Source organism: Corvus moneduloides, chromosome 6 (assembly GCF_009650955.1).
Source record: "Corvus moneduloides isolate bCorMon1 chromosome 6, bCorMon1.pri, whole genome shotgun sequence".
In the NCBI taxonomy this organism is placed as follows: Eukaryota; Metazoa; Chordata; class Aves; order Passeriformes; family Corvidae; genus Corvus; species Corvus moneduloides.
In genome coordinates this window covers 5,681,437-5,706,065 of record NC_045481.1, presented here as the reverse complement: position 1 = coordinate 5,706,065, position 24,629 = coordinate 5,681,437, and the positions used below count along the sequence as shown (strand labels likewise).

At 38.2% G+C, this 24,629-nt stretch overlaps 1 protein-coding gene across 2 annotated transcripts in view; it reads right to left on the bottom strand.

The window, feature by feature from the left end:
• The window catches only part of SLC38A6 (solute carrier family 38 member 6), a 38,141-nt gene that overhangs the window by 13,168 nt on the left and 344 nt on the right, over nt 1–24,629 (bottom strand). The window contains exons 1-8 of one of the 2 annotated variants that reach the window (XM_032112624.1): nt 24,472–24,628; nt 24,146–24,267; nt 23,369–23,442; nt 19,248–19,300; nt 16,318–16,357; nt 7,017–7,095; nt 2,530–2,612; nt 2,001–2,059 (exon numbers count right to left, since the gene is read on the bottom strand). In XM_032112624.1, coding sequence (XP_031968515.1) covers nt 2,001–2,059; nt 2,530–2,612; nt 7,017–7,095; nt 16,318–16,357; nt 19,248–19,300; nt 23,369–23,442; nt 24,146–24,219 — 462 coding nt within the window. In that variant the 5' untranslated portion in view covers nt 24,220–24,267; nt 24,472–24,628. Of the gene's footprint in view, nt 1–2,000; nt 2,060–2,529; nt 2,613–7,016; nt 7,096–16,317; nt 16,358–19,247; nt 19,301–23,368; nt 23,443–24,145; nt 24,268–24,471; nt 24,629 lie in introns of those variants that run through there. The other variant, XM_032112623.1, reaches the window with a different exon arrangement.

The following is a 24,629-nucleotide window of genomic DNA, read 5'->3' as shown; positions in this document are numbered from 1 at the left end:
TGGTTTTAAAGGAAGAGATACTGAGGCACACAGAGGACATTCATGACGTGCCCAGGCCCCAGAGCAGAGCCCAGAACAAAGAAGTCTCCAGCCCTTTGCTCGGTGCACTCCCTGACCAGACTGACCAAGACGTCTCTTTTCTGCAGGCTGCAGTAAAGTTGTGGCTTGCTGGCAAAAAGCTGAACAGATGGTGTGCACTTGAAAAGGCACAGAATTACTGTATATGCAAAATATAATTATATCACTTCCATATGACTAACACAGTTCTCTTCTGGAACAAATTAAAACATATCTGCCACATAGAAATTAACAGTGTGCAAACTAAAACACCATTTCAACAGCACATATCACCCACTTCAAAGCAATTAGATATGAAAACTAAACCACATTTAATGCCTTTGACTTTCAGGGCCTGAACAAGTCAGAATATTCTGTCAAGAGTATTGGTTTTCTGGAAATACCCATAAAGGCTTTTAAAAATTTTGACCTCACTTAGATTTACTGAGGGTGCTGCTTTGCCATTTAACAAGAAAGAGTAAGCACACAAATTTAACCATTTCATAAAAAATCCAGCAGTCTGTACTCCTTCATTAGCACTCTCTACCCACTTTTTTTGATAGAGAATCACAAACTAAAATCTAGTTTAACTCATGCTTACACATTTGCTTTTTCAGGGACTGAAGTTGTTTTCAAATGCATCCACCCATTACAACAGCTTTCCTCGGAGATCCATAGGCATTCCCTTTGAAATCTAGGGAGCTGAACTGGTTTTAAAACCCTTGCAACTTGCTTCAGTCAAAGGCCTATGTCAGCGTTACAGTTAGTGCTTTTTCTTACCTTTTTTTTCCAATTCCTTTTTTATTTTAAAGATAAATTTTAGGAGAGAGGTCAAAAGTTAAGGTAATTTATAAATATTACAAATGAATTTCCATTAACTCTGGAGAGGCTGTGGCTGCTTCTCAATGTTCAGCTTAAGAAGAATACTTCCCAAGGTCCTACAAACACTGCAACTCTCCAGGGATACCCTAGGGAGATGTTTTGACAGCTTTGAAGTTTGGTTTTATCACATGGTTTAGTTCCTAATGGATTGCCTTGGTCTCCTGGATGGCATGTTTGTTCAACTTGCCTTCAACTCTGTTTATCCCTTTGTGAAACAGGTATTAAATGCAAGTCAATGCAAGCCAGAATGACAGGGCAGAGGGGGAACATTTTTGCCAGGCTCCCAAATAAGACTCAAACAGATGACAGAGTGAGAGCTGTTCAGTTGTACCACATATTACACGTGTGCATTAACATACTTTTTCCCTGTAGAAAGAAAAAAGTGCAACTTAAAGGCACATTTTCTCTCTTAGATCTGCCTAGCAGGTCTCACTTTTGGTATTTGGAAACATCTACCTCACAGGGGCCTTGAGAGGGTGAACATCAGGGTCAAAAACCCCCATATGGCTCAGAGAAAAGAACTTTTCCTTTCAGCTGGAAAGGAGAATAAGGTCATTGACGTATTAATGAATCTTGTAAACTGCCTTAATGAAGTTCTAGTTTTCTTTGCCTTTTTCTGAACTCTGTCACTCCATTATACATGTAAATTTAATTTATTTGGAGTATATTAAATTTTCTTCTGCACTAGTTGCAGTAAGTAATAGCTAGAAGTTAAGAAAACAGAATTCCATTCTCTGCTAGTAGGGAAACAAAAATGTATGTGCCAGCTCCCTTTGCTGCACCCTCAGCAAAAAAAAAAAAAGAATTGTTATATTTACCAGCCCAAAATATAATTATTTTAAATCTTTTCACGTGCTTGGAAGTTCATACACATTTCCAAACCTCAGCAAAACAAAAGTAATCTGTCCAAGCAAGGACATACTGAACTTAAGGAAAATTCTAAATTTCACATAAAAAGTCAAGGGGGAGGGGAAGACAAATTAATTTCAAAACAGACTTATGAAAACATTCAAACAATAAGGTAAAAAAAAAGATAAGCTGTGCAGAGATTTTTAACTTACCACAAGAGTAAAGTACACCGTAAAGAAAAATGATAAACTACTTGTGTAGCCAAGAAAGCCTGTAAAATAACAGTAAAAATAAAAGAGAATTTATAAGGAAAGTGATCCTAATGTACAGCTAAAGCTTTACATTTTAGGCATGTTTTCTATTACAGTGCTTGGTATCTGGGGCTTAGGACTCAGAATAACAACATTCCAACTGCCTGTCACAGATCATTTATGTAGTTTTGTAGGGCAGAATTAGAACTGGCTTACCACTAATGGCATGCTGTAAGTAAATGCAGCTCTTTAATGTTCTGCTGTAAAGATTTTATTTTAGTATTGCAGACAAAATACTACTGCAACCCAAGTAATAGGTTAACTAGGCAGGGCTGGAAGGCAGAACACACTACAACAACTTAAGTAATCACCACCACCAGCAGCCCCCCACCAGTTTAAATAAATAAATAACCCATTAAGGTTTTAAAGTCTTCAACTGTAATTGCTACTAAAGTAGAAAAATATTCACTTCTCTCCTTTAATTACTCACCAATTTTAGGAAGAAGGGCCAGAGGAAAAACAATGCAGACTGAAGTAAGCAGCAGCAGCAGTTTCCCATCAAGGTACCAAGACCTGTTGGAAAATCTATTTAGGACTGATACAAAGCTCAGGAGTCCTAAAAATATGTTTAATTTAGAACTGTGATCTTAGACAAAGCAACCACTAGGAAAAGAAAAAAATAACTTCTTGTGTCACATGCTATTTACATGAATTTGTACTCCTAGTTTCTACACTGATATGAAACAGAGCTCCCAGATAATGAGGGAGCAGATCATCATTCCATAAGAAACCAGCATTGCAGGCAATGTTCCATAGGCAAGTGTCTGCATGGATCAGGGGTCTGATCCATGCAGGTGTGCCAATTTATTTCTCAGCAGCACAACACGCAAATCCCCACCTTGATTCACAGCAATGGTCAGAGGGAAGGATGTTTCATACTCTGCAGATTTCCAGCAGAAGTACTTACATAGCACACTGTGTGTATCTAAAAGTGGATTACAATTTACACACCTGAAGAAACAGCAACATCAATTCCCACTCACTGCTGAGCTTCCCTTCCTTGCATACATCCATGAAAGAAGTAAAAGACAGAAGGGATGGAAATTATGCTGATGAAATCTGGTGTAATGTTTATACATAAAACCACACCTATTAAAAAGCATTGTAGAGGCTGTGAGGTCCTCACATATTTAAAATCTATTTGAAGCATCCAAATCCCATCTCTGAACTGAGGAAAGCACAGATGGATAAGTTGTTAAGTAACAGAAACATCTTGAGGGCGGCTGCCCTGACTTGGCAATAACCATATCCTGTACTGATAAACATCTTGCACATCAGCCTCCGACTTTACCACCTATAAACACCTTGACTTTTGACCTTCCAGTTTATTTAGTCCAGGATATGGTTAGCACCTAATAAACAGGCAGCACCTCAAGTTATCATGAGGAAAGTACCATAACACCTGTGCTAGAGAAGAATTACCATACAGGTATATTAACTACTGCTATACATCATGGACAGCCACTTGTGTCACTTGTTTGAAAAAAAGATGTAATGTAAGTGAACAGAGAAATTTCAAGGTTGAGGGCATCTTTACTGTATCAAACCCAAAGGAACCGTTAGGTGACAATGTCTCTAGTAAAAACAAGTCAAAATACATCATTCTTCAAAAAGTGTATTATTAGCTAGGTCTGCTACTGCTACAGTGAAGAAGCAACTTTGCCCAGATCAGCTCCTTGCTGTAGTATTTATTCTTCACGTTGTTATCATTTAGCATTCATATATTTTTAAACTTTTTCTTTCTTTCCAGTCTGGTGGATGTTCAGATAAGGAGGAACAGCATCACGGCAGAGGACATAAGGATCATGCACTATGTGTAGATGTGGGACCTCTGTCTAAATTTCCTGATTCTAGACATGCAGCAAACCCACAGCTGCCACCGAGGTTCACAAGCTCAGCAGAACAGGCAGAAAATTATTTTGGTTACTTTACGGTAAATGAAGAAACATTTGTGGGCGAGGGGGGGAACAGAGAGGAAAACAGCAGTGAGGAAATGAAGGAGAAAAAGTAATTTTGTACATTGCTTCATTTTGGAATACCAATTCTTATACTTAAAAAGATCTCAAAAGAACTGCATAGTGGACTGCTTATCAGAAAATGTGTCCATTTTGTCCTCAAAGTACTGTTGTAAAAATACACTTATTTTCCAAAGGCAGAATAAATGTTTTGATAGTGCCTTTAAAATCAATGCGATCTGTAAATTTAATCCTATATGATAAAAGCATTCAAAATATGAAATACAGAATATAAATCCTTGACTCTGCTGAAAAAGCTTTGGCATGCAGATGTTTCTCCTCCCTCCCCCATATTTTAAGTAAAAGCAGACATTTATAAATCGCTTTAATTTCATTCCTGAATTCAACAGAACAAGATATTCATATGTTCTAAATTAGGATCTTACTCTCAGTCCATATCAATTATACAACACACAAGCAAGACAACTTAATTGCATCAATCACATCCTCTGACAGGGTCATTAAATGTTAACAGAGGGCTCACAAATTACAACTTTTTAACGCAATCCTCATTTCATGTCATCAAAACTATGTGGAATTCTTGTTATGCAGACAGAAACATCTCCACTCAATATTAATAAATGTTCATATTGTATGGTTTTGGTTTTTAAAAAGACATGAGGATGTGTTAGACTGGCTCTGAGCCTTTCAAACACACACACACCTGCTAACCTTTATCTATAAAAATAATTTAATGCACAAAACATTCTTTAGATGGGTTTCCCAAATGTACAGCTCTGGAGGGTTTATGCATATAAAATACTTTCACAGATAGTTTAACTGACACTTTTGATACATCCTAACTACAGTTAAGATAAATTCTGCACCAAATGAAAGAGTATCAGATGCTATAATGACTTAACAAAAACAGAACAGTTGTACAACCACATCTGGAAACAAGTGGTCCAGGTAAAGAAGTTGAATCAAACTATTCAATATTTATGCCCTTTGCATAAGTAAGTTGCTGCTTAGACTTGGTATGTGAGTACCTATTTTTGTTGAACAATTGCCTACAATTTAAAATATCTGCTAGTAAAAACATACACTTAACATCTGCAAAAAAATACACAGAAACAAAAGATTATGCTCTACCACGGCCATTAATATGGCAAAAGAAATTAAATATACATGTGGGCATGCATGTGTGCATGTTCCTGGAATACTGCTTGACCACTGCACTTGAACAATTTGCTTGCACAAATACTAGAGGAGGGAAATTGTGTTAAATAAACACTGATTGATGCAAGAACTACAATTAACAGAGGCAGAAACTGGATGAGACCAGGCTGCCAATCACCTAACCACTAGAGCTGTGGTTAGGATTCCTATGGACAATCTCAGCTCTTTCTAAATGCAAGGTTGAACTTCATTCCCATCTCAGACTGTAATTTCAGCTAAGGAAGAAGCGTGGGTGTTGGCAGAGCTGACAGATCACTGAGGATTACAACAGCTATGGGGATTTGCAATAAACGCTTCAACACCGCAACCTTTCTGTGTGTTCACATCCAGGAGATCTGAGGTAGGACCTGGACAGACAAAGCTGTTGGGAGCATTATCCCACAGGCAGAGCCTTTTTCAGACAGAACAACCCTCTGAGCAGCGCACGGGACCTCCACATTCTACCCACAAGGAGTTTTCTTAAGCTGTTTGTTTCAAAGTGTATCTTTGCTGAAAGAAAAGTCACTTTCCATAAACAGAGCTGACATAAAATTAAAACCAGCAGTAAGAGATGTTAGATGCTAAATTTGGGGCTGGCAGATTGGAATACATGCAGCAGATACAGCAGCAGCTCAACACCACTGTGTATGGAGAGTGAGGCTGAAGTATGAGCTTGAAGGAGAAGGTTACAGCACCCAAATGAAAAGCTGATGACTACTGCAGCTGGAAGAGATACATTAGCAGACTAAAAATAACATATATACACAAAATGTAACAGTTTAGCAAAAAAAAAAAGAAAACTGACAACATTACTAAAAATGTGAAAGACAGAAAGCAAGATTACAGCCACAATTAATTTTTCAAACTCATTATAAAATCCAGAAGTTGTGATAAAATAGAAAATCAACTAAAGTACCTTTTAACAAACTGATTTCCCACTTAAAATTCACCCACAACATTCAGGAATAATACAACCATCACGCAGCCTTGAGACAATTTCACCACATTTCAATCCAGAGCAAGTTTTGAGCTGAAAACATCTGAAAATAGCAGTTTGGAAAAACAGCTGTAATGCAGTCCAAGATACACTGTTACGAATGACAGCAGCACTTGAACAACTCAAACAAGATATCTCAGTGCTGAAGCTGCAGTGTTTGCCTTAGCACAGGCACAGATTTCTTGCGACAGTTCTGATGGAAATGTGAGGGACACACTCCTTACAAACAGCTTTACAGCTAAACTGCAAAAAATAACCTCTTTCATGGGAGCCAAGTTTAGGAATTATAAACCAAGTCTGAAAACCTGGCATTTTTCCCAAGACAAGTCCAATTACTAGAGCAAGACAACAGAATATTTCAATATAAATGCCTGCCATTTTTTGTACTGTGATTTTGAATTAAGTGAAGTGATAACATGACAGCACTGGAAATGTTTCTTCTCCTCTCCTTCCAGTATCTTCCTGGTTCCCCTTCTAAAATATTACAGAAGGGAGATTCCTGTAGATGGAGTTTTGCCACTGACTTTGAGGTCATCGGATGGGAAATCGCCATGAGGAAAGAATCACGCTCCGTGTGTGTGCTGCAAGATTTGCACTTGCCAAATACATTTCATATTCCAACAACTCATGTAAATGACTATTTTCACATGTGATCTCAGTGAAGTGCCAGTACCCACGTCCTTCAGCAGTGCTGAACCCCTTTTTTCTTCAAGACAAACACAGAATGTACAAAGCACCTTTCCTTACCCACTCTCGGCTCCACTCAAAAGCCCCGCAACAGCCCCAGGAAGTTCAGACTTCACAATCAACAGATAAGATGACATGGCTGCAAACAGAAGCAGGACAGATTTAGCAGAAAAACAGCAGCATCTCAGCCAGCACGGCTGGACCGGCATGGTTACGCCTGGAACATCTCAGCTCTGTGTGAGACACCACGGCACCAGAACCAGAATTTATTTTCTAATATACTTCCTTTAAAAATAGCTGCTAGTATTGCACTGATGTCAGCTAATGCCTCCAAAGAGACTGTTACAATGTGAGTCTTGAAACAAGGAAAACATAATCCAGAGGACTAAAAGGCAAAATGATATAACATATAGGCCTGCCCTTCTACCTGGGAATACAGACCTACAGGCTTGAGACAGACTACACAGCTGCAGCACTCCTCCTTTCTCTTTACGAAACATTATTCATGATGAGAGTAAATAATATTTGTTTCTCTCAATACAGTGGGGTTTTTTAAAGACTCTGTTTTCATAGTTGTTCAATTGCTGTTACACTAAATAAATACAAGACAGAAATTCAAACACAAGAATAGGACTTGAAAGGATTTTTTATACTGCAAGGTTTGGTCCTCAGAGCTAAGATGATTATCAGTGACAGATCCCTGCTTCTCATGATAAATCCATCACCAACAAGATCCCAACAATAATATCAAGTGCAGAATTGTACAGGAACTGTGAAGCAGAAGAGAAATTATTAGCTACTCTTACAGGAGTGTTGACTTGAAATTAAGTGTTTTTCATTCTATTCAGCAGAAAGCAATGATGCACACACAGAAATCCAAAAGCTCCTTCACAGTGCCACTTTTCTCCTTCACTAAATAAAGTGATCAAAGGCATGAATGAGAGGTTTTTAAATCCCAATTTATACAAGTCTGATACCTTCATATACTGTTTGTGTCACTTTTTCATGTAACCAGCAGAGAATTACTCAGAAAAATCAAGCTTTGCAGACAGTTTCAACGAACATCAAAGCCTAAATGAAACTAATTTCCATCCAGCAGCAGCAAGTAATTTTAGTAACATAAAAAAGCTTAGTTACATTCAATCCCTGACAAAAACTCATCTGTTGTATTCAAATTTTACTGTTCTGTATTTAGTAATTCTTTAAAATTTTACCACAGTATATTTATTCATGCTTTAAAATTAAAACATATATTTTGAAAAGGTAAAGCAACAAACTTTCATAAGATGATATTTGAATAAGTTTGTGGGGGTATTTTATTTAAGGAATGCTTTGAATCTTAAAAGAAAAGATGTGTGGACTCAGACACTGCTGTACACAGCAGTTACTGTTAAATTTTGAAGAAAGGGTAAGGTGGTCCCTATGAAGAAAGAGAATTCTATTAATACGAAGTGACATCTACCTACCACAAGGTTAAATTAAAACCATTTGGTAAGTCACTAAATAAGGAAATATTCACTTCTTCATAACTAAATGTTCTGGTTTTTCCAATATTCATGTATATTTAGTGACATGTAGCTGTTGATTGTGTGTGCTGAGGTATTTATCTGCTGTCCTGATTTACTCTCCTACAACAGAATGTAGGTTCAACCAGAGAAAATTACAGCATGCATATTTCTAAGTCACTAGAATTTATAATTAACCCAATTTTTCATGCTAAGTTGCAGGCGTGAAATGCATATTTCACTCAATTTTTTTTAAATACTAAGTGGGAGAGGAGGGAAAGGAAAATTCCTCTAAACTGCAATTCAACCTTATTTATCCATTAGCCTTCTCCCCTGTATGATACAATTCTTTATACACAAGCAAGTCAGAATTTTCATATATTTATGTCCTTCAGAAAGATTTTAAAACTAGGTTTTTGCAGTCTCCACTGCAGAAACCTTCAAATTAATTTCCAGATCAGATTTCCTCCAATATGCAATCTGTCACTCTGCCCTTGCATTCCTATTAGCCTCTGGCTAATCACTTGATCACTTATCCTTTGTTACTCACTCTTTGTTTTTGAGAGGAGTCCTATTTCACTGAATTCCACTCCTAAGGAGGGAGCCAGTCCTGCACCAAGGAACTTGTGCATGCTGAACATTTGTGTGCATCTTTCTTCCTTTCTCTGGGCATACGGGAAACAACCTCACATAGTAGGATTTCCACCACCCCCCCCCCCCATTTATATTCTCGTTTGCTCTACAAGATGAGTAATGAATTATAAATAATTTTATTTACATCCTGATGCTTCAACAAGACCTGAATCTTGTACATGAATCTGAGCAGGATGCCCATGCTTAATACAGTTTAAAAAGCCAAATCCTGCTTTTAGTTCATTTGCAAACACAGTTTTAATTCTCCTCAGGAGAAACAACTCCTTGTAGCTTTACTTGGCATGAAGACACTAACCACTGTGTAACTCTGCAACACACTACAGAATGAGCAAAGAACGTGGGTTGGTTGGTTGGTTTTTTAAAGATGAAACTAAAACAAGAAGAACTAAAACAATAGGACAGTCTTTTTCTACTTGAGGAATCAAGAGCATAAAATACGACAGACAAAAAGTCACGTATCCTTTGCTCCAAATAACAACTCGTACCTCACTTCCCTGCCGCCTCCTGCGACCGAAGCCACGTCAGGCTGCGTTGTACAAATGAAATGCCAGCTCTCCTTGGCAGCCTTAACGTGCAACGGAAGGAAGAGATTACACAGGCACGAGACTGAACTGTGACACAAGTGAACACAACAAAAAGCACACCCTTGTGCTCTGATTTACCCCACCTGGAAATACTGACAGAGACACCTACTCCAGCACTGAGGGAGACGGGTTTCCTGCAGAACAAATGGCGTGCGATGGTGCAGTCCGAGGCTGCAGCAAGAGGGGGATGCCAAAAGGGCTGAACTAGAACTACGTGAGCAACCTTCATACGGTCACTTCCTAACTTTCAGGTCCTGAATTTGCATGTATTATGTTACTTTTAGGTAATTTTCAGTATGCATCAAGTGCTACTTGATGGAGAACTAAGCAGTTCTGAACTTCTCAATGGGCCTTGACACACCAGAACTCAAAAGAAATCAGAATTATATTAATAGTTCATTATTCAGTAGACTTGCACTGTGTTGAAAGCAGCAAGACATACTGCTCTTAAAATACCTATCACTTTGCCATGTTCTGAAAACTTGGTATTAGCTCTTTCACAGAAAAAATAAGAAGTTTATTAAAATATAAAATAGAGTATTTGCTTTACACTTCCATCACTACAGCCTGCAGTGCCACCATAAGCCGTGACTCTCTATAAATACACAGAGCATGCATACATTTTTCAGAATGTCTTTGCTGTGCTACAATATTGTTTAACACTGAGCATATGTGCCCCTACGTGAAAAAAACAGTTACTAGAGAAAAGGTTATGTTTTTTAAATAGTCCTCAAAATACCTCTTCTGAGGTAGCCTCATCTTAAAATATGTGGGTTGCTGTTTGGTTAACAGCAAAAAAACCCCTGTAACTTCTTATTATCCTACCCAAAAAGAGACCAAGTGCTGAAGTCCACAGCAGTGATGCCAGAGAATGTACAATAAACTTATACATAAACACAGAATTCATGAGGATAAATCCCTTCAAATCAGTTCATTGAAGGAACTAAGGCTTCTGGTTAGTTTTTCCTCATCTACCACTGTAGATGAGCATATTAGAGCCCTATAAAAATGTCTTGCATTTTTAAGCACTGTGCAAAGATGGAAACAAGTTCCCCTCTAAACTTCCCACAGGAGAAGACAGGGCCGGTACTGTTTCTAATATTTCCTCCTAGTGGAAGCTTAAAAATAAACATTAGGATAATTTATCTGGTTTCAAATGTAGATGTAGAATGGAGTGTGTGACTGAAGATGTTATCCTTGTTCATGTGGAGAAATTCCAAGAACTGAAACAGGTTGTCATCTTCTTTGCTTGTCTTCCTATTATGGAGACTCATCCTGATGAATTTCTGCTCCCTTGCCTCCCTTTTCCTTCTACCTTTAGCTTTTACCTGAATTAGTCTGGAACTTAACTATGGCAAGCTTAAAAAACAAACAAAAAAATCCTTCTTATTCTACATGGAACACACGGGTAGCGGATTTATTTTGACAAAACTTCATTAGTTTAATTATTTCTGTACATTTATACTAAAAGAATAGAAAAGTTTCCTACACAGCTCATCACATATTCCATTCTGTAGTACAGCTGCAGGTTGAGATTTCTGTCTTTTTTTTTTTTTCTATTATTTAAAGCAAGCTTAATATTCTTTACCATAGCAAACCTTCCAAGAACCATTCACTGCAATAGGAAAACACAGGAGCATGGGTCATCAATTGTTGAATTAGTACAGGAGCTGACAAACCTGCCCTTAATTAAGGCAGCTCTGCACTGGAAATCCTCACTTTGAATCAGTCAGGGTAATTAGGCTTTCAGGTCAAAAGTAAACTGTGCTGTGAAAACAAACATTTGAGTTTGTTTGAAAACAGAATTAGATTTCCCATACTTAAAGGAACCTCAGTAATTTCTTAAGGTATTAAGGATGCAGGTCTCAGCGTGTAACAAGCTGTATTTTATTTTATTCTTCCGTGACTTGCACCATTAATTTATTTTCAAAGTTTCTGGAGTACTGTTGTTGCTGATTACACAAAGGTAATTCCCATCCACCCCCTCAGTCTGAAAAAATAGTTGCTTTATTTAAATTTGAAGCAAATTTTGCAAATACGTTTAGAACTAAACTGCAGAATGGATGAACTTGGCGGGGGGAGGGGGGTGTGGAAAAAAAAAAGAAAAACACAAAAGAAAATAATTTGCAATTAAAAAATGTCCAATTAACTTGATAAAAGTGTCTTTTTAGTCTCTGCACAGCATCTCTAAGCAGGCACTCACAGAAAGCACACATATATATGTTTGCATAGGGGGGAGGTTAGTTAAATATTTCATTGTTTACCTGGCAGAAAAACAAAGGGGAGGGGACTGGAGGTTCCCGAGGCGCCGGGCTGCCGGCAGCTCTCCCGGGAAAGTGGCCCAGGGTGTGCGGGGCCGGGCCAGGCCAGCAGAGGGTGGTGCTGCTTTTTTCAAATATCTGCTTTTCACAGTGGCTACGCCTCTCGATTGACTTCGGGAAGCTTGAAAAAATACGAACCAAGAGACTGTAAATGCATATTTAGGGTGTCTCACACTCACAGCAGGGTCTCTGTGTATTGTCACCTTGACTGTATTAACAGGCCCTAAAATTACAGAGCAGCATCACCCATTGGAACGAATCCTGTCACTTCCAGTCACTGCCTGCAACATTCAGGCAGTGCCGAGGACAAAACAGCACTCCAGGGATACGGAAGGAGCTTTTTTCCTCATTACTTGTTCTTACAAAGAAGAAAAACTTGTACCTTTGAGGACATGCTAACTGCAGAATATAGAAACAAAAAAACTAAAAGCATCAGTTATAGAAATTACACTGAATTAAAGGGTATTTATATGAGAAAACAAATAGTTCTTTGTAAAATTAAGATAGCTGTCTGGAAAGCTGAGTTCCAACGAATGGCTGCAATGGCCACCTGGGTACAAGCCAAGGCAGGTTATCTGAAGAAACTGAAAAAAAAAAAAAGGTATTGCAAAAATGCCTCACAGAGACCACCTAAGCTACATGGTGGTACCGCAGGTTCCACTGCAGCACTTAAGCCCACTGCTAACAAATTTTAAATAATTCAACTCCTCAGCAGCTTGGACTGATGTTTGTGTGTGTCACAGGCACCAGCCCCTCTGGGCTCAGCCGTATCTCAGGCAGCAGTGACCTTCAGCTGATGGCAGCCCCAGCCCTGGGAAGCATGCTGGAAAGCTCCGCATGCTTCCTGCTAGACCTCAGCGCTGGGGATTTGTTAGTGTTGGCAACGGGCTGAGAGCTGCTCTTGTGCAATACTTTATTGTGTTTGTCTCCATTTTTCCACTAGCCTTGCTAAAAAGCAGCCCTTCTCTAACTTTATTACGCATGCTTTAGGAGTCCTAAAGATTTTCTCTTGGGCACACAGCTGCAGACTGTCCTTTTCAGTCACATCCACAGAGGGGACAATTCTAGAAGGAGAAATTGCTGTACTCCTTCCTTCCTTCTTCCTCCCCTGCTTCAGAAAGCACCTAGGAAGCTCACAAAACTTCCCTGGCAGGGGAGGGAGATGGGCTGTGGGACTCCCAGCCACAGATTGGGCCTGCTGTGCCTCATCCATCACTTCCTAGAAGCACAACACTATTAAACAATAGCAGGGACTCCATCCAACTGCAGTTGCTCCTGGGAAGGATGACATGAGGAGCCAGCAGAGCCATGGAACTCAGCATTGCCGATAGCAGCCTCCCTCTCTCCCTGTGTGCCTCCAGGCCTACAACTCCCCAGGGACCCTCTCCCTTCTTTGAGGGCACCTGACAATCTGGAACCCTTCAAGATCCTCTTCTGCACAGCAGGTGAGAAATGGACATCGGGAAGATCACTCCAGGGAAAGATGTGGGTGACAGGAAAGGGCTGGGAAGAGCAGATGAAGAAACTTCAGCAGCCTGGCAGTGCAATTTGACAGTTCCCTTCTTCATCACGTGCACTTTGCACCCACACACACCAACCAGCCCTTTCAGGAACAAGGCAGCTCACGTGAAACTAAGCACTGTTTTTTTACATTTAAAGGGCTGCTGGACTGGGTCAAAATACTGAGAAAGGGAATGTAAAAAGTAATAGCACTGGCCATCCCACTCCACCCTTGATTTTCCTACATTAACAAGTACCTATATTGCAAGAACAAGAACATACTGATTATAAGGAAGGCAAGGCAAATGTTCTCCAAGTTTAATCACTCTAAGCCCTAGATATTCTATAAAGTCTTTTGAGCAATGGTATGAAAATGACTTTAATTTACATTTGGATATTGAAAAGTTAACTCATTATCCTGGTGCATCCTTAGTTAATCTCGTTACTTTAAAGGATTTTGGTATTTATGTTACTTGGATTATTTCAATGCTTTCCAAGGGACGACTAAAAATCTGCAGGAAAAGTTGAACGCTCATGTTAGAGATGCATGTTAAAATTACAATGTACTTGAAATAAATTTTTTTTAGCCTTTTAATTTCCAAATTTGACCAATCAGTGCTTTCCTGCAGCTGTACAAAAATGTTTTGGTTTTTTTTTCCCCCGCAGGTATCTTGGTAATAGAAAAAGTCAATTCCCCTGTCTACACAAATCCCTAAGTGTATGCAATTACAACGTCAAATTCAAATTTGCACATTAAGCTTTCTTTTAAAAAAAACCAAAGATGACAAATTGGAAAGCATAACTATTAAAATGATTACTAAAACACTCTCTCCACCACAAATTAATGTAAATTACTTCAGCACTTAAGACTATTTTTAGAAGGGATCAGAGCAAACTTTAAAAAAAGCCCAGACTAGATGCAGATAGTGACAATAACCCTGTTATAAAGTTGCTTAATCACAAGCCATCTTTCATTATCTCATGCTCCCAATCAGTTCTGAAATAAAATACTGTATGATGCAACGTGCCCAGGTCTGATGATGGAAGAGGTAACAGAAAACAATTTTATTTTTAGCCTTACTCTGAAATCAAAGATGTTGACAGAGTCTGGATGTCTGCCCAACAGGCACCGTGTTACTGGTTCCTTCAGCCAGACAGAAAAACAAAAAGAAGGGAACATTACAAACCAGCACGACAGGCAGAGCCCAGGTTTTACACTTAATCCCAGCATGGATCTCATTCAGGACAAACTACACTCCACAGTTTCACCACTCCCATTTAAAACCTGCAGAAGGACCAGAAAGACAAGAAAAATTCTTTTCTTTCCATGCAGTTCTTTAAGAGTCAAGGCTGTGTGAAAAGTGAAGAGAACTCTTCATCTCTTTTTTTTTTTTAAGAGCCTGTCAGCCTGCAGTACAGTCACGTTCAGAGCTGCTTCCTGACATGGGGCTGACTTGGACTGCAGCATCCAGCATGCACCACTCTGGGGCTCTAGAGTTACTGAGCTGAATTTTATTAAGAATGGCCCAGAAAAGGTTATGAACTGTGATGAGGAAGAAATGAGAGTCAGATTTCCTTTGACAACAGAGTCTTTTACATGATCCCAGAATCTCCGCAACCTGCTCTGTGTATCCCTCCTTCTCTTGTACTGTTTATTTAGAGGTCCACTCAAACGGAAAAGGAAATTAAAAGATTTGTCCATTGCTACAGAACATCCTCTAAAACCTGTATGAATAAATAGTCCTTCATCTTGGAATTGCTATGGTCACTCCTGCCTAAAATTAATGCTTGGATTTTTATAGCCACCTCAATTGGGCAGCTTTTATTATATTGGAACTTTTAGTATAAGAAAATATTCCAAGTTTACCATGAAAGCACAGTTACTTGGTCTAGTTCTAGGTGTCTACACAGGGACAAAAAAGAGCAATCACTGAATTGTCTGGACTTGGCAGGTAATCTTAAAGGAAAGAAGAACAGCACTGGAGCTGTTTCCTTCTGTTGATGTATGTGAACATGGGTATCCTTCTTGGTGGTAGGGGACAGATGAGGGAGCTTTCAGATAATTCCCTCATTTAAAAGAAAGCATCCAAAACATCTACGACAAAAGAAAAATTGTAATTGTTCTATTAGACTTAAAATTGTTCTGTCTACTTTCAAACAAATAATTTCTAAATACTTAGTGACTGTGAGCATACCTGAGTAAGAGTTTTAAGGACACAGACAGGGAGTGTTATTTTATTTTGCCATGCACCAAGGAAGACAAAATATGAACAGTGTAAGTGGATAACCCATATGATGTAAGTCAGGAAGATAAACAACTCCCCCAAAAAAACAAGTTATTGAGCTAACAAAAAGAAAGCTCCCATTAATGCAGAACATATGAAACATCACGGCTAAGTAAACATTCACTTGCTACACAAATCACTAAAATGCATAAGCAGGTTCCAACAGCAAAACCCAAAACACATGATCTGATAAAATGCAGCTACCAGATACAAATGTACAGAACAGCAGAGAGGAGATGCTGCTTCCTGAGCCCCTTCCAACGAGCAGTGCAGCTCTAATGGATGTGCTCCACATCCTGGGATGCAGCAACAGGCAGACAACCCAGCCCCCAGAACTCCCCCATCTATCCCACAACTACAGCCCTTCTGCTTAGCATGATCACAAAAGCCTTTCCCTTGAGTTTTCTGTTCCTTTAATCAGTTTCTTAAAAATACTTTAATTATTGCCTTTGGTGTTAGTGGAGCTTTGAAGCCTGTCACACAGTTAATATTGAGCATATGAAGTCTCTTACCTCCAATATTCTGGATAATTATTGTAGTTGCAACAAGGACCTATAAAAAATAGACTTCTTTAGAAAGGGTAAGGATAACTAAAATCATATGTCTATAGCAGGCATAAACCACATGTGTATCATCTTAAACACACCAGATGTAGCAGTGATAACTAGCCCTGAAAGGAAGAGGATCTTCTCCTTATGAGGAGTTTAACACATGGAAACCAGCACAATCTAAAATTAATATGGGAGAAAAAATTCTGCCTGAAAATATCACATTTTTATTCTGAGACAAAGCAAGAGTAATTATACCATGAAATTTGTTCTGCAGAAGATAAGGTTTTTAAATCACTAAAAACATAAGTGCATTCTAACTGGTATCAGGTGAGTACAAATGAAAATGGTAATTTACCTCTGAAAAGACAGACAGCAGAGATTTGTAAAAGCTCAAGTGTACTTCCTTACTCTTGAATATCTTTAACTGTCAGGAATGTCACTGTTTTTTTAAACTTGCAAACCAGATAGACTTTTCTTTAGCACTTGTGATTATTCATACTGGACTGATACGGAAGCAAAAGCGATCACAGACTATTAAAATACTTGTGTGAATCAAAAAAAAATTGACTTCCAACTGAAAAAAGAAACCCTAAAAGTGGCTATAAAGTTTTTCCAGTGTTTTCTTTTGAGCTCAGTTCTAAAATACCATGATCATCAGGTTCCCTTTTCTTTCTACCCACTGCTCTTCTTGATATAGGACATTCCTAAATGAGTGCTGTCATTAAGTCAACTTGGAAAAAAATTAAGCTACAGTACTGAAAAGAAGTACAAATTTGGTTTTTTGAAAAAAATCACTTCAGATTTTAAATTAATTCAAAGTCAGTTCAATAGTCACCAAGGGAAGGAAATAAAAAAATATGATATCTTGGAATTTGCCAGAGATGGAAACAAATAGTTCCCACCTTTGGAAAGGGAGAATCAGCAATCTTCCAACAGCAGAAAATTTCCATTCTTATAAATCTCAGAAAAATACATTTGAAAGGAAACCACCAGGTTGAGTAATTACTTCAAGAGTAGTTAACCAATAGTTTACTGGCAAACTAAGCTGCCAGTTCAAGCAAAGTTCTCCACAAGCCTGGCTGTATCATCCCCTATGTGTGAGGGAGAAGTACTACTGCAGAGAAAAAGCAAAAACAAAATGTCATCTGTGCCTGACTGAAGTGAGAAGTGCTCAGGGACAGATGAGAATTCAGAATGGTTGTGGTGAAGTAGAAAAGCCTAAAAATCAACAAGATCAGTTAAAAGCAAGGCATTCAGGAAGCGGATCTCAAACACATGATTTAAGTGTTACTGGACTGCAAAGAGAAAACAGTCTGAGATAACATAGTCAGAAGCAGCAAAGCCTGCTTTGCAGGCAAGTTTTAAGAAAAGTGTATAAATATCAAAGATGCTTCAAAAGACAAAGACAACTGTTCCAGAAAACATCAGTTCACCAGGAAAGCTCGGTGAGCTTTGATTTTTTTATCGAAAGAACAGCTTCCCAACCTAGAAATATTCCAGTGCTCTCCATGCACACTGAAAATAAAAGGCCAGATAATTTTCAGCACAGATTACTTAAATTGAAAATTATGAAAAAGTACATTAAGAAGAACTGAAAAAAAACAAACCACATTTTGACTACAGTGTGAAGCTGTGAAATCTCCTTCACTTAAGCTTTTAAATAACAGATTAGACAAACATCTGCCAAGAATGGTTTATAAATGCTCAGCCCTGCTTCAGGACAAAGGCAGAGTAAGCCACATTTTAGTTTCACCTTAGGCTCTAAATTTCTATTACTTTTTCAAGTAATGGCTTATAGTTAATGTCTACAGAACAGCTCCTGTAAGAAGTAACTGTATCTTATACCTTGTTTTTATCAAGGCTTATTATCTCTTGAGGTCGATCACTTCTTAATTTGATCAGTAAATATGGATCCTCAGACTACACTCATCTGCTTATTAATGCTAATGGAAGCCTTACAAACACCTGATAGCTCAGGTTTAATTCTCAGTGACATTAAGACAACAGTCTCTAGCTTGTTAAGCCAAACTAATTTTTAAAAATTTGCACTGTTTCAGCAAAATATTAAAATCACACTTGTGTGTGGTAAAAACCTGCTTTCAATAAGGTGTAACTGGAACACAGAACACAGAATTCATAACATTAAATGTGCAGTATTCACAGACAGTGTTTCAGTATTTCCTGTGCACCCACTATCACTGCATAGCATCACTGTTAGGAAAAAGATTCAGTGCACACTACAAAAAAATCATAGCTAACATTCTGATTACTCTTATACCAGAAATGGTTAGCTTGATGGTGGCTTTTTTTAGTTTCTTTTGTTTGTGGGTTTGGTTTTTTGGGTTTTTTTTTAATCATGAGATAAAAAAAGTAAGAAACATTCAAGTGAAGAGCTTATTAAACAAAAGGAAATAAATAACATGCATTAAATGTACTCTTAATTGTTCCTATTGTGGAAATGACATGAAAAGCCATCCCTTATCTTAGATCCCTATTAAATGCTGACAATGTAACACCAAATCAATCCCTTACCTGTCTCTTAACATTTTTACAACAGAGGTAGGACTGTATCAAATCTGAGCCTTGAGCCAACCTGACAACAATGCCAGTGAGCAGATTTGTGCAGGCAACTTAACATGAACACTCTGACAGGAAAGCAGCACAAAATCTTGCATTTAAGGAGTGCCAATTTAACTGAAGTTGGACTTCCACAGAGCAGACACACGAACTGAAACCAAGTGAAAAGCTCCAGGATGTAACAGATCTTTCAGCATACTAGAGTGTCAGTAGTTTCAGTACTTATTTCGCTTATGTCTCTTTAATATGCAAAGAACATCTGCATATCAAAAGTATGAGACCAAGAAAAAAAACAGGTAAAAATGAATACTCACCCTTCCAGTTGATCCAAATGCAAACAGGCCAAGGTCTTCATAAGAAGTGACAGCTGTTGGTAAGGGAGGAAAAAAAAAAAAAAGCTAAAATATCTCTAACTTGAAAAGCTTGAAAGCTCTATTTTTGGGCCTTTCCCCCCTTTTTAAATTAATAAAATTCAGAATTAAAAGAATGTTTCTTAGTATTTTTTAGTTTACAAAATAGCTTTTATATACACCTGTACTCCTGCTACAAAATACAGCTCTATGCTCAAACATTTAGGGACTCTTCAGAAGCTCAATTTAGTATTTGCAGTTGCAATATCTAAAATATAATAGTAATATATTAATGGCAAATCTTCTCCCAAAGATTTTCTTTGTAGGTAAAGAATTATGAGATTAGCATCAACAATTGGATACAAGATATTTCCATATGTTATTCCTTAGAAGAGCAGGTTTTTTAAAATTATGATGACAGAAGGATACATTTTCATCTTTCTACAGATATAAACATCACCATCTTTCCAGCCTTTAAGAACTAGGCCCCATCTATTTTCAAGAAGGTAAACACCTTCTTCGGTTGAAATCTATTATTAAAAAACCCCAAAAGAAAACCCAAAGCGAAACAAAAATCCTGCCCTTACCTGCACCCGACTTATATAATTACATTAAAACAGCCAGTGGTTTCCTGTATAATTTCGCTGGGTTTTAGCTGAAGCTCACTTCTATTATTGCCAGTAACTCCAAACAATCCCTTCTCAGAGAGAAGCAGTCATATTAAAGCCTTTCATTGTTACTCTGTATTTTGTTATTAGAAACTCAAGCAGCATCAAAAAGATGAAAGTTTTCTGAGAAATACCACTCACTTTCTTGGGATAGAATAGAACAGCTGTGAATGCCTCAGAGGGTAAAATTAATCTCAAACCCACAGAATTCTATTGTCACGACACTTGGTTTCTCTGCCTTGGTTCTGTTTGGTACAAAACTGCTCCTGTCAGATCTTAATTAAGGGCCCAGCCTTGCAAGTTGAGCTGCTGGGACAGCCCTTCACACCTGAGTGAAGCCCCATTCACTGAAGTAAATGACACAAGACATGGGAGACACAGGCACCTCATAGAGATCAGATGACAGGACTGCAGCCTCAGACTTGCCCAAGCTTAGGAGGTTTTATTTCATTGAAGTTCTGCACACAATCAGATCAGTGCTCCAGAGGGGGGAAAAACAAAACAAAACCAAACAAAAAACCAAACCCAGCAGAACTTCATTAATTTTCTTATCTCATTTTCTCAAGGGCAAAATTTCACATTTTGCTCTACTACTCGTACCAGCACACTATGACAATATAAATGAAATAACAAAATTAAATGAGCCAGAGTCAGTGCTCAGCATAAACCTGGACTATCTCTAACAGACATAATTAAACAAAAAATGTCTTACTAGATTTTACCCTGTATTTTTCTTAATTTCTATTTATAAAGCAGTTGATCACAAGAGAAAAAAAAGTATTTTACAGAGCCATCTTCACTGCCATCAAAAAAACCATCAGTAAAATAGTAAACATATTTAAGAGCAAGTTGTTTTTACCACATGGTAACAAATGTACAGCACACATGTATGCGGAGTTATCAGCAAAGAGAATGAAATTTTCCCCACAATTCCAAAAGAGCAATATGAAACCTTAAAATCATTTCTGTAGTAACTGTGTCTGTAATCAGCTTAGTCCTGTGAACACTGGGAAGCCCTATTACTTGATCACATTGCTTCTGTAATTTCAAGAATATATGGAGCAAAACATTAAGCCAAATTTATATCAAGATAAATAAGTTCTGCCTGATTATCTTAATTTTTATCCTGTTACTAACAGTCCGTGGAAATTACCCCTTTAAGTGTGAAGGGAAATTGGCAAATATAGTACCAGCAATATTTGTGACTAACTCATAATACGAAAAGAAAAAAACAGCCACAGAACTTCAAAGTGCATCCCACTTAAATTCCCAATTCCTCTGCTTTACAGCGGAAGCTTAGCCTTTATCAGCCCAAAACAACACAGGTCATACTGAATTAACACCCGGAGAAACACTGACTAAACTAACACCAGCCCAACACTTGACACTTGGGAATATTGTTTTTGCTAAGCCTTTGGTCTCCACAAATCACTTGATTTTGTCAAAGCCCAGACCAACACAACTGAGTAACTGAAGATACTTCCTGATTTTTGACTGCAACTAAAATGCCTGTGCTTAATAATCCTGGCCTCTGTTTAAAATGGAATTAGTATTTGAGCTTCCTTTTCGGAAGGTGTTTTATAGGTCAGCTCTTTCCTAAGTAAGAGTTTACAAACACTTTCAACAGCTCCTCTTCACCACCCTTTAAATTTTTCTAGCTCATTTTTAATATAAAAATGGTAAGATTACCTTCCAATTTGTTTTCATGGATTAAGTTTAATACTGTAACACTGTTTACAAATTAATATAATTTTTTTTAAGAAGTTTAATTACCTACTTTGGAATCAAGCACGTACAGAGATTTTACTTTGTCAAGGTACAGCAGGTTGTATTTCCCACTTTTTAAAGACAGTGTTCCAAGGAAAAACTTGGAATGCTATCTAACATTTAATGATTTCAATAGCTGACAGGCATTATAGGAAACATAATCTCAAATAATTCATATTTTTAAAAAAATCAAAACACAAAAGGTCATAAATCCAGCAAACTTATCCAGACATAGTTCTGGTGCAAGTCCTACCTGTCAGCCTTAGGTGATAACTAATTATTAGTTTCAGACAAGAGAAATTCTTCATCCTGTCACTTCAGCTGTCTGCATTTCAAAAATGCTTCCTTGAGGTGGACTGTTGCCTTTGGACAAGAACTGAGGAGTTAAAGCCTTTTTGCATATCAGGCCTCTGAGTTTGTAACATCCAAACTCTTCTTACCTCAATAAACTTAAATCCTTAGTTCTACCCCTCATCACAATTCTTTGGCAAGAATCTCTTTAATAATTTTTACTAGACAACAGCTTAATACCACTTAGTGCCTATAAAATACAGAACTTTTCAGCCTGAAGTAAGAAGTTTAAAAGGCCATTAAAATTACCTCAAGTCTCCCATTTTTTTTGCTTCTCATGTATCTCTCTAGCTACGTGTTTCAGGTTCTGATTCCTTTCTAATAACAAGCACGCTAAAAGGAGAAAAAAATTACCAAAGACTTAATCCCGAATCATCAAGCACCAACCATAAAAGTAACCCTACCTCTGAGGGGTGTTTTTTAAGAAGGTATGAAGAAGATCATTCAACAGGTGGGGACAGGAGCAGCAGATCTAAGAAGAATCAGGAAGCAACCATCTTAGAGACCAAAGGCAGCTAAAGAAAACAAAGCCAAGGAGGAAAGAAGCAGAAGCTTTCTCCCACCACCTTTGAAAAGAGAGGAAAACAGATGAGAGGGAAACAATAAGCAGGGAGACTTGCTGCTGTAACATGATCTTTGTGTAGGAGAAGTCAAGGAACGACTCAGTTGTTTCAGTAACAATTAAAAGAAGCAGGAATTAAAACCTGAGCAGAATTGACTGCAGGTATTAGAAGGTACAGCTTGAACTGACTCAAAGCAGTGCAGTTTCCAAGAACTGCAACATGACTTCTCATTCAGCATCAAAAAAGCTCTATAAGCTGCATCTATAAAGCACCACAAGAATAATAATAATCCAATATGATTAAAAAACCTGAAAGCTATCCATTTCAAACCATGGAAAAAAATATATGTACTACTACTAGGAGAATGAAAGGCTGCTATTTTATTGCTCTTAAGCATTCACTGAAAGCAAAAGCACACACTGAAGTAGTGAGGTTCAGGCAGCACTAAAATAGTTTTGCTGCAGAAATACAGGATCTCTCTGGAAAGAGAAGAGAGGCATTTGGGGAAAAAAAATTTTTAAATCTAGAAACCAGTCAGTTTGGCATTAGCTTTGCATAAAAAGTCTCAAAATCCTGTTTCTAAATGGCAGATATTAATTGTAAAAAACATTAAACATTTCAAGGTCAGTGAATCAGACACCACTGTTAACTGCAGTCTTTATACTGGGTCATGTCTCTCTGATAAAGCTGAGGAAATATTTCAGAGCTCACTGTTAGATAAATTGTTTTCACTTACCAGTCTGAGTGCACATACTGAGCAGAAGAAACACAGAGTAAGAAGCAAGGCTGGCAACAATCAGCAGCAAGATACTAAAAACCACAAAATATTCACAATTAAAGCACTTTTACAGTACAATGCACTTTCAAGCTTTAGGAATGCTACTTTTGCAAGAACTAAGCTAGCAGATTTCCTCATTTTATGGCTTGTCTCTGCTGACTGTGGTTCACGTGGCCTCTGATCTTCCCAATACTTGCCAAGTTGCCCTGACATATAGATTACAAAATGGACATAACCATAGGAGTTTGTGTCCACATATACGCAAACACACATCTTCCACTGAAGTGAAAACAATGCTGAGGAAATGGTCAAAGGGACAATTCCAGTGACTTTGGCCCCATTATCCACAGATTAGCATTTGCAACAAGCAAAAGTGCAAACAAAAGGACAAACCGGTGTACAGTTTCCAGCCATGTATCCATCCTATTCCACAAGGCCCATTCCTGGAACTAAAGGAGATAACAGTTTTGAAAAGAAAATACCAATCTATCAGAAGTAATGGCCAAGAAATTGCCACCCTGTGGCAATTTAATGCAACATCTGGGCAGGATTTATGTTAGGTCAGATCTGCATGACTAAATCAAAAAGGGGAAGATCTTAATCAACAATTCTGAAAAGCACAAGCTATTTATTTCTTCCTCAGATTTGCACAGGAGTCTTAGTAATCAAGTTTTGCTCCATTTACAACTGCAAGCCGACTTTAAATATGAGTACATGTAAAAACTGAAAACTTACCTAAACCCCATGATCCCTGTGTTGGCCATGGCATAGGATAAGCCAAGTATCCCACTGCCCATGATTGCATTCATTAAGTTAAACACTGAGAAAGCAAAGGAAGAACCACGACTTGAAGAACTCTGTAAAAAGGACAGAAAAAAAAAAAAGTACAATCAGTGGAAGAGGTGTTTTGATCTTTCCTAGAATGATATTCAAGGGAGGGGCAACAGACAACTTTTCCTCCTTTAATCTAAAATCTCGTTTCTCATTCTAAAACCACGCAAACCCTTGTGCACACACAACAGCGCGATGCCGCCCCGCAAGCATCTCAAGACGCCCACAACCTTTGAGCACAGTGAAAGCAGAGCGCCAAACGAGCACAGCAAGATTTACGGCTCGGAGCAGGCTCTCCCTGCGTGCTCGCAACAGGGCGAGGGCACATGGCAGCGCTTCCAAGCGCTCAGCAAGCACAGAATCGAAGGCACCAGGAGCACCGCTGGGA